This window comes from Macrobrachium rosenbergii, chromosome 28, assembly GCF_040412425.1.
Source record: "Macrobrachium rosenbergii isolate ZJJX-2024 chromosome 28, ASM4041242v1, whole genome shotgun sequence".
NCBI lineage: Eukaryota > Metazoa > Arthropoda > Malacostraca > Decapoda > Palaemonidae > Macrobrachium > Macrobrachium rosenbergii.
The window spans coordinates 29,447,020-29,466,176 of NC_089768.1; the positions used below are offsets into that span (position 1 = coordinate 29,447,020).

The 19,157-nt window shown below is 35.4% G+C and overlaps 1 protein-coding gene across 1 annotated transcript; it reads right to left on the reverse strand.

Annotated features, from left to right (window-relative positions):
• Window positions 1-13,247: 13,247 nt before the first annotated feature.
• Window positions 13,248-18,811, reverse strand: LOC136853915 (aquaporin-9-like). Its single transcript, XM_067129819.1, has 5 exons — window positions 18,366-18,811; window positions 16,872-17,136; window positions 16,234-16,370; window positions 15,839-16,056; window positions 13,248-13,833 (listed from the first exon to the last, which is right to left on the reverse strand). The coding sequence occupies exons 1-5, from the start codon at window positions 18,429-18,431 to the stop codon at window positions 13,656-13,658; spliced, it is 864 nt and encodes a 287-aa protein (XP_066985920.1). The 5' UTR covers window positions 18,432-18,811; the 3' UTR covers window positions 13,248-13,655.
• Window positions 18,812-19,157: the final 346 nt, after the last annotated feature.

Consider the following 19,157-nt stretch of genomic DNA (forward strand, 5'->3'; position numbering starts at 1 on the left):
ACAATATCAACAGATGAATTTTAATATATGTTCGGCATATTGATAATATTTATGATTATAATCTTGTAATATTGTATCATTTGTTACTGATTCATTTGCTGCCGAAATATTTTTTGTCCACAGATAAAATGAAATTTCGGTCCCAAAACACCAGCAGAGTTTTCCCTTTATGCCCTTCTATTACTCAAACCGAAATTGATTAGCCCATCACAGATTCATATTCCAGTGTGGATGACCCTCGTTGTTGTGACGTCAGCCTATTATGCTGCTTACCTAGGCTCCTAAAACTGTAATAACATTTCAATCTATATGCTAAAGACTTTAAAATGGCCGTCGTTCGACAAGCCCTATGAATCCAGTATTTGAAAAATGGCTTGTTTGGGAAAGGTCTGTCACTATGCGCACTTTTGCATTTCCTGTGGGATGAAACACTTTATAAATCCATTGCACACACACACACGCACACACACACACATATATATACACATACATATATATATATATATATATATATATATATATATATATATATATATATATATATATATATATATATATATATATATATATATATATATATATATATATATATAATATATATATATATATATATATATATATGAATATGTATATGTATGTGTGTATGAATATGTGTCTATTGGCAAACAAAAATGCTTTCTTCGTGACTTTGTCTCTTGTTTATAGCCGCTGCTTGATCCATGTCTGGAAATATCTTTTCTAACAATTCTTAACTTAAGTAAGCGAACAAAACCACGATTTTGGCATCGTTCCATCAAAGTTCAACTGGCAGACGAAAGAAACTTTACAATGATTTACAATGATTTAAATTTTACAATAATTTCAAATGTAGCTTATATTTATCATCATCTTGTCGTTCCCGTCTTCTTTCAACCTCTTCGTTTCCTGGCATTTATTCAGTGCATTTTCTCCAGGTGCTCACGTCCAGTCTTGTTCAGAACACCCCCCCTCCCCTCCCCTCCCTTCTATTCCTCCCCCTCCCCTTCCCCAAACGAGCGGTGGGTCCATCACCGCTCGTTCAGAATCTTACCCTGAAGGAAGACGATGGGGATGGAGGAGTCTTTTGTTAACATTCCTTGCACAAAAGCCTTTCTCTCTTTTTTTTTTTTTTTTAAGCATTTTGCTGGACGGGAAATGTACTGATGCATTCGCTCTCTCTCCCTCAGGAACCCTGGGGGAGTAATGATATCGAGACAAAAACTGCGGATGGGTGAAAGCCTGAGTAACGTGGATCGGAATTGCAATCTTCATGAGTGATCATTCTTTGTTTAGGATGGAGATACGGTCACTGAGAGCAGTTTTCAGATAGATGGGAGTTGCCGTTTGCAAAAAAGATTTAGATGGTAAGGCAGCCTGCTATAACAAATATAAACTGACAGGGTCTGAAAGAGGAAGCATGGATATTCAGTGATACAGGTTGTTAGATAACCAATGTTATTTTGGAGACGTTTCTGAATTCAGCTCCTGTTACAGTTTGTATTAATTCCTAGAATTTACCTCATTTCAGGAAGCAAGCGTGAGATTCATTTGCCAACTGTAACGAAGTTTTTCCACGTCAAGAAACTTCATACATAAAAATAGCACCTCCATTTACGCCCCCGAGAGGACAATTGAAAAAGCCTGCTCTTTGTTTTACAAGTAATAACCACCACTTCTTTTTCCTCGAATTTCCAACACGGCTCTTACGGCTCTCGCATTAATACACCACAAAAACCCGGGTTTTTAATTTACTAGAAAGATTCATAGGTTTATAAAGGGGACGGTGTATTGCTAAACCAACTGAGAATTAGGACGCAAGCATTTTTCTCATCTTCCTCTTTTCACACACGTGTATTTCAGTATAAGCACATAGTATTCCTGTGTGTGGTATATATATATATGTGTGTGTGTGTACATATATATACATATACACACACACACACACACATATATATATATATATATATATATATATATATATATATATATATATATATATATATATATATATATATATATATATATATATATATGTGTGTGTGTGTGTGTGTGTAGGTGTCGTCTTTTCTCTGTTTTCTCTGAACTACATTTACGTGATTATTTAACTGACGTCAGACACCGATGAAATTTAGAGAAAAACACCGTAGGCTTTCCATATTCCAGGATTTAACTGTCCTTATTTCAGGATTTGTCTTTCCAGACCAGGATTTGGCTTTCCAAATGCAGGGATTTTGGCTTTTCAGATTCCAGGATTTTACTTTCCAGATTCCAGGATTTGGCTTTTCAGATTCCAGGTTTTGGCTTTCTATATTCCAGGATTTGGCTTTCCAGATTCCAAGATTTTGGCTTTCCAGATTACAGGATTTGGCTTTACAAATTACAGGGTTTATATAATATATATATATATATATATATATATATATATATATATATATATATATATATATATATATATATATATATATATAGTGTCGTTTTTCACTGTTTTCTCTGAACTACATTTACGGGATTATTTAACTGACGTCAGACACCGATGAAATTTGGTGAAAAAACACCGTAGACTTGAATTCACAAGCATTAGTGACAAACACTACCGAAATGAAGCATAGCTTAAACTTCGCAAGGACAAGAACGAAAGACGAAAACGAAATCATATCAGTCAAATCTCGAATTCGAGGCCTGTATAAAACGAGAAATAACAAGGGGAAATTTAACTGACGAAACTCAAAGTTGAGTTAGTTTTTCGTTCCTCGATTCAACCCGTGACGCAGTGCAAAGGATACGGCATTATTCGATGATAAATTACTTGAAAGGGGGAAAAACTCCCTAAAACTCTCGGTGGAGGATATGGAGAGGTTAAATGATAAATTACTAACTGGCGAAAAAATATATCCATTTTACGTTGCGGGTGGCAAAGTGGCTATAAATCAAATACGGTCTGATGCTGACAAGACTTATACGAGAGTTTCCTTTACGGTACTGACCTGGTATTACAGTCACAGAGCATTACAGGTCGTATTCTTGGCCATTATACTTGTGCTTGCGTATCTGTTTCAAGGATTCTACGGTGGTGAATCCCTCTTTTACATACACAATATATATATATACATTTATGCAAACACCTACACACACATATACAATATATATATATATATATATATATATATATATATATATATATATATATATATATATATATATATATTATGGAGTGCTGCAAGGCCTTTCGACTTATAGCAGCACCCCATTGCTTCTCTTTCCGTCGTGGATTTTGTCTTTATTCATATATTCATCATGTTTCATATTTTCGTAATTCAGTTATACATACATACATACATACATATATATACATGTATATATATATATACTATATATATATATATATATATATATATACATATACATATATATTCACCAACTGACAAGCACCATACTTTTTTCTTATGAGGTTCCACTGATTAATCCCAACCCACCCACGGATTCTGTTGCGTGATTTCCACCGGCGAATCAATTTCCCTCTGTAATTCCAGGACCCATTCAACTTGTGCCACTTCCATTCACCCCTCGGATCAATTATATACCTGCCATTCACAGTGTTGCCTTTGTGACTTCAACAGAGTTGTCAGTGTCGCCTTTCAACCCTGAATGGGAATTGGTTCATTACGAAATAGGGAAAAATGCCATCTTTCAAGCGACAGGCTGAGTCTCTCTCTCTCTCTCTCTCTCTCTCTCTCTCTCTCTCTCTCTCTCTCTCTATTTATTTACAGAGGTTTTTTTCTGTATTTATCTCGGCAGTAACTTCAGAATGAAGTTCCTCTTGCCATGTCCTAAACCCCAAGGGCGGTCTAAGAGCTCTATGTGACAGTGAAATTAGCGTCCTTTGTCAGCCACTCTTCTTTGCACTCTCAGGACATAACGTTTGTTGATCAGACCTAGAAGAACGCTGAAGGCATATCGAATATACTAAGACTATAAAAGAGAGTCAAGTTCATTAGCATTCATTTGATAATACCTCTTTGGCATCACGGAGAAGTAGCCGTAAAATGATGCGCTGTTTTCATTTTAAGAGCGAAATGAAAAAACGCGCACGGACTGAAACTATACTTTATCCCGATTTGAGAGCCGTTGCCAGCCCTCAGCCTCGAGAGAATAAGAAACGAATACGTTTGCTTTGTAACTTTATCTCTTAGGTTATTTTAATCATGGAAGTGAAGCTGCACGTATGCATCAGCGATATTAGAAGCAAATTGATAATAATATTTGTTTTTTGTTCGTTAAATATTTATCCAAACAGTTAAATTTATTGTAAATGTTGATTACAATAAACCTGGTGTCTCAACGCAAGAGTGAAAGAAGTGGCGGTTTTGGCGGAATATCGTCATCAGCTTTGCTGAGTGTTGACCATCGCTTTCTGACGTTTTATCCACAAACTTTTTGCTGTCACTCACTTCAATATAAGTCGTAATCAGTTCTCTCAAATATAATGTTTGCATTATAGTATCATCATCATTATTACAATCATCATCGCCCCCGTAATCATCATACCGCCTCCAGCGCCATGCGACGCGAAAGGTCTCTGAAATTCCGCCACCCACATCTTTGAGCTACTTTTCGATATTAATAGGCCATTTTACTTATATTTTTAAGTATATCAAGGCAATACCTTGACAGTAGTATATTCATTACTGAAAATACGAAATAAATCGTATCAGATTTATAGAGTTTTGAAGATATATTTATTTCTCTAGTCATTGTTCGTTAGGTTCTGAATTGACAATTTCTCTTGAGCAAAATGAAAGAAGTCATTTCTTTTGCTTTCTATTCTTAATCAAAAAAGCTCTGTCCGAGTCAAACTGTGAATATATAGACAAGGATACGAGCACACTCTTACCTATCTATCTATCGCTCTATCTATCTATCACTCTGTTTATCTATTCATCTATCTATCTATCTAAAAAAAGATTTAATTACAAGCGTCGTCCACAGAACTTTGTAAATTTGCCATATCAAACTTCCAGCCCACCACTTGCGTGGGAAAAGATTCCAGACAAGCTGCTTTTTTTTTTTTTTTTTTTTTTTGTGGTGAGGCTACTAAATGAAAAATTAGATGCTGTCTTCCAGCGGGAACAGGCTCATTAGCTTTTCATGTAAACGGCGTTCCACCTGGGACAAGAGGAAAAGGAAAATCTTTGACTTAATGTTCCCCCGCTGTCGGCCAAATGTCTGGAAATGGAAAGGGGAAAAACATCTCTTTTTTTTTGTCATGTTGGAAATATTCATTTTTGAAAATGCAAATTTTCTGTAGTTGGGCAGTCATATTTGCTTTGTTTTGATACCGAAAGGAGACTTAATTAGAGGGTTTTTTTTTTTTTTTGCTGTAACGACTACGAAACTCTCTCTCTCATTATTATGCAAATAATTGTAAATGTAAGAAGTCTCTTAATTGAACCACCTCAATCTAATATTACTTAACAGTAAGAATATATATTTTTCTTAAGTTCGAATGAAATAGCAACCTTTGATATGATGAAAGCAATATTGTATCTGTATTTTAAAATCAGAGAGGAAAGCAATATTGTTATCTGTATTTTAAAGTTCATGAAACCTCTGTTGGGAAAGAAGGCATCTATTTGCTCATAATTCATAATGATAGATAAAAAACCTCATCGAATGTTATTTAGATGAAAAGTAAGTTTTCATCAGAAAATAACCAACAAACTCGTTAAAACTCTTGTTCATTTTTTTAAATCATCAGACGATTAATAGCAATTTCCATGAAGCTTTGGTAGCTATTTGGATCATTAAACAGATCCATTGTAGTCTTATGCGTTTGTTATCAAAGAATAAATTCTGTGAATGCTTCAGTTTGATACTGAATATCATACATTAAAGTTTAATATAAAGAAGTAAGCAGTTCATAAGCAGGTAATTCACGGGCATGGCAGTCTGCGTCAGTAAATAATTACGAACTCAAAAGCAATTGGAAAGATCGATGGAATATTTCCTTTTTTGGAAAATGAAACGCTGAAATAATATTCTTGTACCGTTGATGAACACGCCACTAGCTGGAGGCGAAGCATTTTGACTTCATCGTTTCATGTAGAATCAGGAAACATGTTTTTGAAAATAGCCCGATTTTAAATTGTGCGATGCAGTAACTTTACTTTTAATATACTTTTATATATATATATATATATATATATATATATATATATATATATATATATATATATATATATATATATATGTGTGTGTGTGTGTGTGTGTGTGTGTGTGTGTGTGTGTGTGTAAGTGTCCGCAGTCATCTATGTGTAATAATATTCTTACATGCTTGTTTATGAATATAGATACAACAATTCTTTCTCATTGCTACTGAGAACTCTATCATGTCATTATGAGTAAATCCAGAACAATGATATCAGTTTACTTCAGCAATCACGTGCATAACTTTCATTTCATTTTAGAAACATAGATAAGTAAACATCTGCGTGTTATTTCAAATTACTTGTACATTAGCTAAATAAGGCTCGTTTCATTGCCTGATTCTAAAATAAAGGGTAAATTATATACTTCGATTCTTTTTTTTATTATTGGTACACCCTCATTCATTTTCATTCTTTGTTGTAAGAATCAGATCTCACTCAGCCACCCTTTCCATCCATAACATCTCGAAAACGCACGATATAATCAATTAGCAAACGAACTCAAACGCTGATGGCAGATGTTGTATATTATTAATATCCCTGCAACAAACACATTGTGTTGGTCTTCCTTGCGGCAATTAATTCGAATGACTGTGCAGGAGACCGTTACCCACTATTTGGACAAATGCAGTTCTTAAACAAGTGGACAAAGATATTAAAAGCACTGCGCACCTGACCTCATTCGCTTCAGCAAACAATAGGAGACGCGGGTCTGCTCGACCGGTCTGATGAAACGCTCATTTCATTGGAACCGCATTGTACTCATCATACAAAAGCATTTTCTACGCTACAAAGGACGTTTGTAGATATATATATATATATATATATATATATATATATATATATATATATATATATATATATATATATATATATATATATATATATATATATATATATTTTATTTTTTTTTATTTTATATATATATATATTTATATATAAATATATATATATATATATATATATATATATATATATATATATATATATATATATATATATATATATATATATATATATATATATATATATATATATATATATATATATATATTTATGTTGGGATCTAAAGAAATAGACGGAAGGAAAACACAAGACAGAAGCACCCAGAAAAGGCACATTTAAAGCAGCGACCCCAACTAATGATCAAGTACTATTAAATCAAGTCCAGGGCAAGGCTTGATGTCCTCAAGGCTGCTCAACACTTCAATGGAAGGAGGAATGGGAGACATAAGAGGAAAGACAAATTATGTAGGTGCAAAGTTGCGGAACAACTAAAGTGTAGTGTATAGAGTTTGGAGAGCCAGATGTTTGCCAACGTTGTAGGGTTAATTGGGGAAAATCAAGAGAAGTCGCAGAGAACAGTAAAATATCTTCAATGTATTTACAAGACAGGGATGTTAAAAGCGAATGTCAGCGAGAGTAAGGAAATAAGGGCTGATAAGGGACAGGATGAGTGACAAATGAATGTTGATGTGAATGCTGAAAGAATGAAAGCAGATGATTGATAGGATGAGAGACCATAGTCACAGAATACGTGCTGCAAGGGAGGTATCAGGGAGTGTCCATGGAAGCCAAAGTTGGAACACAAGAAGAGGTTGAATCAATTCTCCTTCATGGAAGTCCAGTGCAGATATGGCGAGAGAGTGCATGCAAAAGAGAGCAGAATTTCGCAGCGTGTGTGTTTGTGTGTGTGTGCGTGTGTTTATAAGGCGATTCAGATCAGTGCTGTGTAGATTTATCAAGCAGGTAATGTACTGGGTTTTTTTTTGCACAGAGGTTTCACCGATTTAGCTGTTAAAGGAAAATATGCAATAACTATTTTTTGAGCCACCTCAGTTAGTGAAACAACGCAATGTATATATATATATATATATATATATATATATATATATATATATATATATATATAAATACGTACGTTATATATATAAAACGTACGTATTTGTACATACAAAGGATAAAAGGTCATTCACCTGATAACGTCCGATCGTACCTGGCAGAGAGATAATAAAGCCTTTGCGTAATCAGAATAAGACAAGTTCTTCTGACAGCTAATTAGTATGGCATTCACACAAAGAGGACAGGAAAGGTACTCTCGAAAATTGAGCTGTCAAAGTTCCCTGCTTTCCCAAACTCTCTCTACCTTTTGCATTACATTTTTAGTTATTCTGTCTCTCCTTTTGATTCTGTTGTTTCAAGCTGGCTGGCAGAGGATTTGTGATATTCAATGAGAATGGTAAATCCAATTTTGTCAGTTTTTCTTTTATTTAATACCAAGTGAATTTTTATTTTTGCGGAATTGAAGGTTACATTCATAGCTGAAGCAAATCACGTTTCTCAAATGATAATTTTTGTTCTTATTTTTGCAGAATTTAGGGTTGTATTCATACCTAAAGAAAAGGCAGTTTATCAAGTATTTTTTTTGTAGAATTTAGTGTTGCATCCATAGCTGATTAAAAGCTAGTTTATCTAATAATCTTAGAAATAAGTTGAAGTCTGACAGTGTTAGGGCACTTTATAACCAACAGCTTATGTGTGGTAAATGTATTGTTATTTTCAGGAATATGTAAATGTATATGTGCATGTAAAGAAAAATTGTGCAAGCGAAGTACAAGTGAATGAAATTAAACGTAATGAGAAAACACCCTCCACGTTATTGCTACATGAAAATTGTTCATGGAGAAGGGAGACAATCTTTAAAAAGACCTTTAATGAAGATCGAAGCAATATACCGAATTAATCTCCAGAATCTCCCCAGTTTTCAATTAAGAAGGTTTTTTCCCTTCATTAATAATATCGACATTCTTTCATTCCTTTTCAGACGCGTGTAGTCAGTAGAACGTTATTTAGAATCCTTTTGATATGAAAAATTGGATGATTACTTATGAAAAGATCATATTTACGAGAGTCGTGCATAAGAAAGGTAAATGTATTTTTAAGAAACTCTGCTCATTGAAACTAAAGGTACATTATGCGTAAGAGATGCGTACTTAATTCACAAAATAAATAAATAAATAAATAAATAAATAAATAAATAAATAAATAAATAAATAAATAAATAAATAAATAAATAAATAAATAAATAAATAGGGAAAGGTAACCATAGAAGGCAACCATCATTATGGATTAGCATAATTACCCAGAATTTTCTACATTATTTACGCTTTCTCTCGTGACCAAAGGAAATGTTAAAAGTCCCTACATCCTTATGAGACCTGGAATCCACACACATATCAACCAATTGTTCCTACAAATGTGGTTTCTTAAAAATCACTAATATACATTCAAACATTCACATCAATCAATATGACAGTCAATAAGCAGGCCAATCAGACATTGGCATTGCACACGGAGACGTATGTATGACTGTATTAAGATTTGTCGAGTGAATTCACTGTGCATATATATACATATATATATATATATATATATATATATATATATATATATATATATATATATATATATATATATATATATACATACTACATATATGGAGTCTACACATAAAACAAAATAGTACGAAGGCGAATCAAATTGAAAGTCGGAATTCTCTTGAACTCGGCTCATAAAAATAGGTTTTACTCTGTGATTTAATTAAGAAAGATTTTTTCTAAAGCAGAGAGAAAGGGAGAACAAGAAAGGGTGATTGGAAAAGAGAACAGGAAATCATATTGAAGAGAAATTGTATACTGAATCTAAGTTATCAGTCGTTGAATATGAACGATATAATGGACAAACTTCCGTAATCGTCAGTATTAGATGAGTAAAACTGTTTTGGAACCGGAATTACTGTATGAATTAAATTGAACTTGGAGTAAAAAAAAAAGATATACTTATTACTAAAGAAGTAATGCTTTCAATTTCCGGTCTGTGATGAAATGTAAAGATATGTTTAGATTATTCACATGCTGGGGTGGCCTGGATTTTCTGGAAATTGAAACCCTTGTTTTCATTAAGATAGATTAAATTTTGAAAATGCCTGTACCAGCCAACAGACTTGTAATTGAGAGACGGATGAAAAGCGATCAATAAAAAGTTTTTCGTACTCAGGGAGATCAACTTCAGATTTATGAATTTGTTATAAGAACGTAATATTTATTCAGTTGGTGCTTCTTGGGTTAGCGCTTGTCAAATAAAGTTGTACAGAAACAGAAAATTAAGATAATTTTTCGAAAGAACTGTAAAACAAAACCATGCATTCTGAGTAAATACTCCTACAGTTACGTTTAATAACACTAATGGACTACTACGAGCTTTACAAACTAAGCAGTAGTTTGTTAATGTAGCCTACAAGTATGAATGGGCAAGGAAAGATTAATAACAGGAATATTTTTGATGGTCGTCCTAGCTTTCAGAATTTTCCGATGAATAATTACGCATGACATCCAGTCTCAATCTTCAACAGACGATTTCGCAATCGTGGCTGAAAAGCCATCAGTTGATTGAAGGTTTCAATAGTTTTCGCTAAAAATGAAAGGTTAATATCTGAAGTTGCCACCGGATTCGCAAAATTATGTTGCAAAACAAAAACGCGGAATAATTTCATTAACATCCCGTCAAAAATAATAACCTTCCGTTAAAATGCGTTAAGGATAATGACAGCTCTTCATCTAAGCTGACTTTATCGTAATTGTTTCAAGAAGTTGAAGGTATTTCGCGTCAGAGCGATTAATTCATTATCATTTAGGAGAGCGATCCTCAGGGAAGTGGGTTTAAATGAACGGTGACTATTAAGAGCGCTCTGACGTCGTCAGCTGCTGAGCCATTTTAAAAGATAATATATCGCCAGGCAGAGATAAGGTTATCACGAGCTGAAAAACATGCGTGTTGATGTTGTCCTTGAAAGAGGGAGGGAGAGAAATTCCGTATAATGAATTGCTATAATTTATCAACTGCACTCCAAAGAGATGGCTACAGAGCCACTAAAAAGAGTAACGATAATGATGATTATAATCAAGAGAACTGGATAGTGATGGGACTGTGAATCGAGGGGAATGGGGGACCCCACGAGCACCATCCACCCAACGCCTACCCTCCCTATTCAGCTTCCCGCCTTTGAATACACTACTGTTTCCTAAATGGAACCGCCGATTTCCCGCGGTCGAAGCTCCACTTCGCGAATTTCCCTTCACAAAATGTTTTTGCTTGCTCTGCAGTTCGCTATGACTGAAAGAGTGACAGCTTGAAAAAATCCCACCGCTTTCATCGCTGGTTTTTTTATTGTTGTAATTCCTCGAATACTTTTCAAAGGAACATTTTTCTTTTTAATTTTTTTCTTGTTCTGAAGAACATGACTCATTGTCACGTATTTCGAGCTGTTTATCTCATTACAGTGTGTGAGATGAAGGGACAAGGCCTGTTTTATATAAGGGACGGGTTAAGGCCAAAAGTAGAGAGAGAGAGAGAGAGAGATCCTTTGCGTACAAATTTGCGAGTAAGTGAACATTAGGATTACAGCCCTCAAAATTCATAGGATTATCAATGGTGCATTAATACTGGACGCATAATGGCCAGTAGATTTTTTTTTTTTTTTTTTTTTGTAGAGGGTTAGGTTTTAGCTTATGCAGTTAGTGTTATTATGAAAATGTCATTTTTATCATCTGAGAATCATCATGTTCTGCTTATTCATTTATCTTTCCTGCATAATTTCTTTGATGAAAGTGTAGTGGTTTCTTGTTTTTCTCTTTAATTTGTTATCTGTATATACGATAAAGTGATGAATAAATTACAACACAAATTAAATGGTAACATTCACCTATAAATGACACGAGAATAATTTGGTGTTCCCGAAACTGCTTTACACGCCTAATAGACTGTTTAGAATTACGGCTGACCACCGTCGAATTCAGGTAGCGCGCTGGAAGACTTATTATCATTATTATTATTATTATATTATTGGATCATGTCGAGATTAGCGAACCCAACATCTCCATGTCAAGAACAGCGAACCCAATGATCCCCATGTAATGAATGACCAACCCTTACCGGTCTGAACTCCAGTTCCACATGAGGGCTAGTACTAAACACGGCGAAACAGTGATTCATCTGCATTGTTTCGCCGTGTTTAGTACTAGGGAAGTCAAATGTATTTCGCCTTGTTTAGTACTAGCCCCTGGGGAATCAAATGTCTGGTACCGAAGTGTTCATGTCTAGAACAGCGAACCCGATTATTTCCATGTAAAGAATAACGAACCCAATAATCTTCTTGTAAAGAATAGCGAACCCTGCTGCGAGTGGGTTCGCTAATCTTGACAAGATCCTTATTATTATTATTATTATTATTATTATTATTATTATTATTATTATTATTATTATTATTCAAAATCAGCAGATATGTCCAAAAACTGAGTCTGATCAGTCAACATTTTGCACCAAAGTTTCAGCATGTGAAGAAAAAAGACATAAGCAAAGAGAAGAGTATAAAAAAATAAATAAAAACTAAGCGGCAAATACAGAAATTCTTGCATAAATAAGCAGCATTAGGTCAGAAGAACAAACATCATATTAATACATAATCTCCATTGGGACTTAGGCGAATACATCACACATTGGCGTATGTATATACCACTATCATCCATGAGTGAATACACGAGAAAGGAGATTACTTCATGGTAGGAATTAACTCATGAGATAATCAGCTTAACGTTAGGTAACGCAAATTTCAGATTACGCATCATTGTTCAGGGACGGTCGAGGTACCATGAATTCAGGTTGATGGGCTGACCTTTTATATATAGTACCATTACTTCCTTCAGTCTTTTAGTGATGTAAAATGCAGAAACTTTTGTTCTTATTTCTATTAGTTTGCAATATACACGGATGCGCCTCACAGATATGAATCCAGCAATCATATATTCATTCCAGTATTTGCATCGAATCTTTTTAAAATCTACAGATAGGATTTAAATAGTATACTTTCAAAACGTCTCTTTCATAGACGGCGATAGTGATTAAAACATTACAGATTTGAGTCTAATTATGCTTCATTCTGCTAAATGACTTTGCTGCAATGAAAATACATTTTCTCTTTTTCTTTTATTATTTGTGGTACACAGAGGCATGACACAGACAGTACAATATACAGTTGAGATCATCATCATTTGACGCGCCAAAAAGCACAAACAAACTACTGCTGCCTTCATTAGAAATGACGTCTCATTAATTCCATCAGGACCAATTAGACAAAAAAATCAAAATGTTTTTGGGCAGAGCTACAATGAAGCCCAAGTACGGAACTTCTTGCCTAATTTACATGATTTTTAAATTCTGTTAACCCCGCAATTAAAATCAATTCCCTCTTCGGCGGACACATCACGAAGCCAAAATAAAACATTCCTAATTAAACCGAGGCTTAATAGGCTTCCCATAATCCCTAAGAGGACTCGAGCATTGCCGACTCTCAGACGGGAAGCAACCTCACCCAGCGGTCTACTCAACACCCTTCCTTCTTTTACATCGTAGGCACCGACGCGTCTGGTTCTTGACCGTTTCCCGAGGATGGTGACGCTCAATAAGGAAGACGTAGATGCCAGCCCCGAGGATTCCCCCAATGTGAGGAGCCACAATGGGGACCCACCACCACGTAATACCCTCGATGGTGGTGGCGCTGTGGGGGAACATAAGATGTGAGTTGTTGAGTTTAATGTGGTGCATTTGCATGCGGGGGCGTGTGTCTAGTACTGGACATATGTATGTCTAGTACTAAAGCTCGTATCTCATCACGGAGATATCTATGGTCAGTCTGATGCATAGCTATGTAATCTTTAGACATAAATATTCCAATATTTATACATAAATATTGCCTGAAAACGTAGTTAAAGAAACAAAATCAACATATAGCCTACAAACATGCATAACATACTTCACACACACACACACACACACATACTGTAAATATACAAAAGTAACGAATTGTAGAATAAGTATATAAGTTCATGTACAAATAAAATCCACAGTCAAAGCATCTCAAACAAGTACAAGGAAACGGCAGATTTCATCAGACCGCAACAGCTGTTATCATGACCCGAGTTTCTATAGGAACTAGGGCAACCCGGACGGTCCCTACATAGCCAGTTCCATAGACCATGGTTATAAACAAGGAAGTATGAGAGAAAATTGGATGATTCAGCTACTAGAGACTATGTTCATGATTACGTAAGTCATATTGTTTAGTATTATATTGGGTTTTATTTGTACATAAACGTATTGAATTGAATGCAGAATTTAGGCCAAAGGCCCAGCGCTGGGACCTATGAGGTCATTCAGCGCTGAAACGGAAACTGACATTAAAAGGTTCGAAAGGTGTAACAGGCGGAAAACCTTGTAGTTGCACTATGAATCAATTGTTAGGAGAGGGTGGAAAGTAAGATGGAAGAAAGAGAATATGAAAGGAGGTACAGTAAAAGAAACGAAAGGGGTTGCAGCTAGGGGCCGAAAGCACGCTGCAAAGAACCTGAAGTAATGCCTACAGTGCACTGCACGAGGTGCACTGACGGCGCTACCCGCCTGCAGGCCATAAACTTATACACTTATTCTATAATTCGTTACTTGTGTGCAATCTCTCCCCTAAGGAGAAACACCAGTCTTACTTTAGAATCTGTATGTGTATATATATACATAAATACATACATATATTATATATACATACACATACATATATATATATATATATATATATATATATATATATATATATATATATATATATATATATATATATATATATATATATATATACAATAGTGCTATTTAGTCACGGAATAAAAGCATAGGAAATTGAGAAGGGCTTCAAAATTGCGAGAGAAGAGCAAGTTTGTTTTCAGATCAAACTTTTATAGCTGAACTCTTTTCGGATGCATTGTAAGTTAGTCTAACCTAGTTACAAAAGATATGCAATGTCGTCCGTTCTCATTCTCCAGGCCTCTTGGAGCAAGGGGTTTAGTTTGGCAAGTCAATAGCTCTACCTTCAACACAGAAGAGAGAGTTTGCATTTTTCGTTCAGTTCTCATTAAGGAAGTAAACACAGAGTAAGTGTATTTTTAAAGAGTTGAGAAAAGTGAATTTAAACAGAGTTGAATGCTGATGCTTATTTTTTTATTTTTGTTAAATCTCAGTTGAGAATTGTATCCTAAGATTCACAATCAAGTGTGTACCTGTTAATATGATAATATACAAATCGTTAATTGGATTCTTGCTGTTCTATGATAAAGAAATGAAAGAGATTTCAAGTTAATATAACAAAACCAGAAAGAATGCTCTGTTTAAAAAACTTTAATGAAATTATTACGTTTAAAGAACTACACCCACCTACAGTAGCCTACATGCTCATTATATTATACACTTGTTATGTTATACCATAACGGGGACTAAAATGACCTCTTTCTCACCCTTTTCTCCACCCTTACCCTCAAAGAAAGTCAAGAAGCAAAGATAATCGTCCTTTTTAATATAAAATGAAAAGAAATGGGTCAGTTTTTGGCGTACTAAACGCTTTCGGATAATAAACACTTGCAGTGACATGTCGTAAAAATGCAATTCAAAGCCTCCTGACAGCAGATAATTCTTATCAGTCTATCAAGTCATTGTTTACAGGAAAATTAAGCACCACTTACGAGAAGGGGTCTTTGCCCCAGCCTGCAATCAAGGTAAACACCCTAGGCGCAAAATCTCTGGCGGGGTTGATGGCGCTGGCGCAGTTCAGCCCAAAGCAGTTGTTGATGTTCAGAACTACCAACCCCAGGTAAAGCGGGATCATATACTCAGGGATGCCAACGTTCCGGATGTCCGTAATGGCGCATAGGCAGATCAGAAGCAGCATTGTGCCAACTACCTGAAATTGTTTACGCTAATAAAAACAACTAATATGCAAAATCAACTCAAACGGCTAACTCTCAATAGATATCTAATTACTATAAACTTAAAAGGCATTTGCAGTACTCTTTAGATGCTTGATATCATTTTAAGATGAACATAAAAACCCTTAGAATTGTAGACTCATTAATATTACCTGGTCCCCAAATCCATTGCTGCTTGACAAGAAGTCAGAGACGATAGTGCCATCTGCTTTCGTGACTGCCCCTGGGTACGTTGCCCAGATGCTCGCCGTTTTCAGGCTCCTGGTTGTTTCGAAGTGCCCCAGAGCATCTAAATAAAGTATAAGACATGATCTTCTTGCAATGACAAAATTATCTAGCTGTTGCTGAGTGAATCACTTCACGAGAGCCGAATATCTAAAACTTATAATGTTTCAAAAGTTGTACAAAACTAACTCTTGATAAAAACGTTTTAAATAATCAGAAAACGGTTAATTGCCTTACACAAAGATAAAGCAAAAATGATTCATGCGATTTCTTTATAGACTACATGACTCAGAGCAATGTCTATTTCATTTAAAAAATTAGAGCAAACTCCTCTCTAGTCTATCGTTAAACATATAAACCATGTCTTGATATCCAAATTAAGGGGAAGAAAGGTAGATTCTTCCTTCAATGCATTTAAAAAAAATTTCGAGGTAATAACCAATTACGTCTAACTTAAAATATATAGAAAAAATAGTTTTCCAGATAAAACTGACTAGTTCTGACTATCTATATTTTCCTCTAGGATGTCAATAACTCAAGTAAACAGTAAGAGCAAACAGCATACCGAAATAAACGCCGTATAAGACGGAGGAAGCCAGGAAGCCTCCGGCATACTGAGCTATCAAGTAATGGGGGACTTTCGCCCAGGGCAGCTTGCGCCACACGGCCATGGCTAGCGTCACCGCAGGATTGATGTGCCCTCCGGAGACTCCTCCGCTGACGAGGACGCCCAGACACGCCCCTAGTCCCGCACCCCAGTAGGCAGGGAAAGGTCCTCCCATATTGCCATTGCTAAACACGTTCTGGGCAACGGCGCCGTCATTAAACATCTGAAGAATGGTTTAGTTATGAGCTGTAAGTTTTGATAATCGTAAATTGTGCTCTCCCGCCTTTCCCCGCCTCCCCTCCACCCATTCTCTCTCTCTCTCTCTCTCTCTCTCTCTCTCTCTCTCTCTCTCTCTCTCTCTCTCTCTCTCTCTTCCTGGTATGGAATGTCCTCATAGGTGTTAACTTTTTATGCAGCGGAATGTTTAAACTTGATAAATATAAAGCAGATTATTTTTTTCATTAGTATTATTACCTAAACAGTAAATATCCCATGGAAAAAGGACGTTATTGCACAAAACAGGGAAATCCACCTAGAAAGTAATAAAACAAATGGACGAATTTGGCAAAATTATTGGATGGCAGATGTTCATTTAACTTCGGTGGAGAGAACATTAGGGTTTCAGTCAAAACCCTAATGTTTGAATTTTTTTTTTAGAATATTTGGGTAAACAGGTCATCGCTTTCACCCAGAAATGTGGTAGTTGTGACGCCAGGTAACTTACAGTCAACAATGAATTAGGAATTACGTTGAGGGGAAGGGGGAAGACTTTACTAAGATGGAACCACACTTTTTCTTATTACCTTATGAAGTTTATCTCATATACTAACTCAAATGTTTACTTTTCAGGACAGAAACTGACTGAAGAGTCGCTGCTTCTTGACAAATAAAAAAATGTGCACGACGTATTCAGGTTTTTTTCTCCTGAATTCTGTCATGAATATTAAAATTTTCTATACATTTTATTCCTTGATGGGAATGACTAATGAATTTCACGAACACGGAAATTATTCTGTGAAAAATTGCAGCGTTGCGACTTCCAGATAATTACCGTCATCCCTACTCTTTCAGGTTCCACTTTTTTTTTTATATCTAAGTAATTACTTTCTCATGTCTGCTCTTCACTTTCCCTTTTTACTTTATTATTCTCTTATTCTCTCCCAGTTCCCTTTTCTGTTTCCAAGACTCCCTCTTCTTCCGTGTGTCTAACTTTCTCTTTTTTCACTGAAGATAATGACTATGCTGATGATGATCATCATCATGATCATCATCACGATGAACATAATGAGGTCAATAACTATAACAACAGCAGTACCATTCATATGTAAAGTAATAACACATACAGTTGTAATACTAATAACATTTAATGACGATGACAATAAGAAAAAGAAAACTAATCTTAACAATGATACTACTACTTTCAATAATAATAATAATAATAATAATATTTACCACCAATATGAATGTACCGAGGAATTCACTGAGAAATTCTCGGAGCGAAACTTTGACGATATTCATTTTAACGCGTCTTCTAGTCCGTTATATTTCTTCTTTGCTTGCCGTATTCTGCTGCCGTTTCCCTTATTTCCTCTTCTTTTTTCTTCTTCTTCTTGTTCTTGTTCCTCTTGTTCTTGCCCTTCTTGTTCTTGCTCCTCTTGTTCTTGTTCTTCTTCTTAGTTCCTTACGTGAGATCAGCGGTCCATTTCTGTTCTTACCTTTCCTTTAAAAGGGTTCACAGTAAAATGTTAGTGTCCCTCAAATTTCAGACGCGAAAGAATTCGCCCGTAAACCCATAAACATTTAGAGTTCACTGACGGTACATGAATAAACACCAACGTCACTGCAAAATGGTATTACGAACGCAGCTTTCAACCCGTCGCCAACAAAGACGTCACTCTAAACATCACAAGTACAATGGAATTGCGACATCGGGGTCAACAGGACAATTGAGAACGTGACCGAAATGTTACAACTAATGGCTGGGGATCTCACGGGCTCAGGAGAGAGATTAACATTTCATTGGGGACATCATTGAACCTGACAATCATTATTTGATATCAGTGGTTATCTGCGCGTTATCTGCATGCTGCATGAATTTATCGGACAGTCCACTCTGTACCTTAATGCTTCCAATTTCACGAGTGAATAATTGATCTGCCTGTCCAGAAGTGGCAGGTGACGTAATTGTGGCATAGTATTTTCTCTTATATTTTAGATATCTATATTTTCTGGTCAAATAATCTT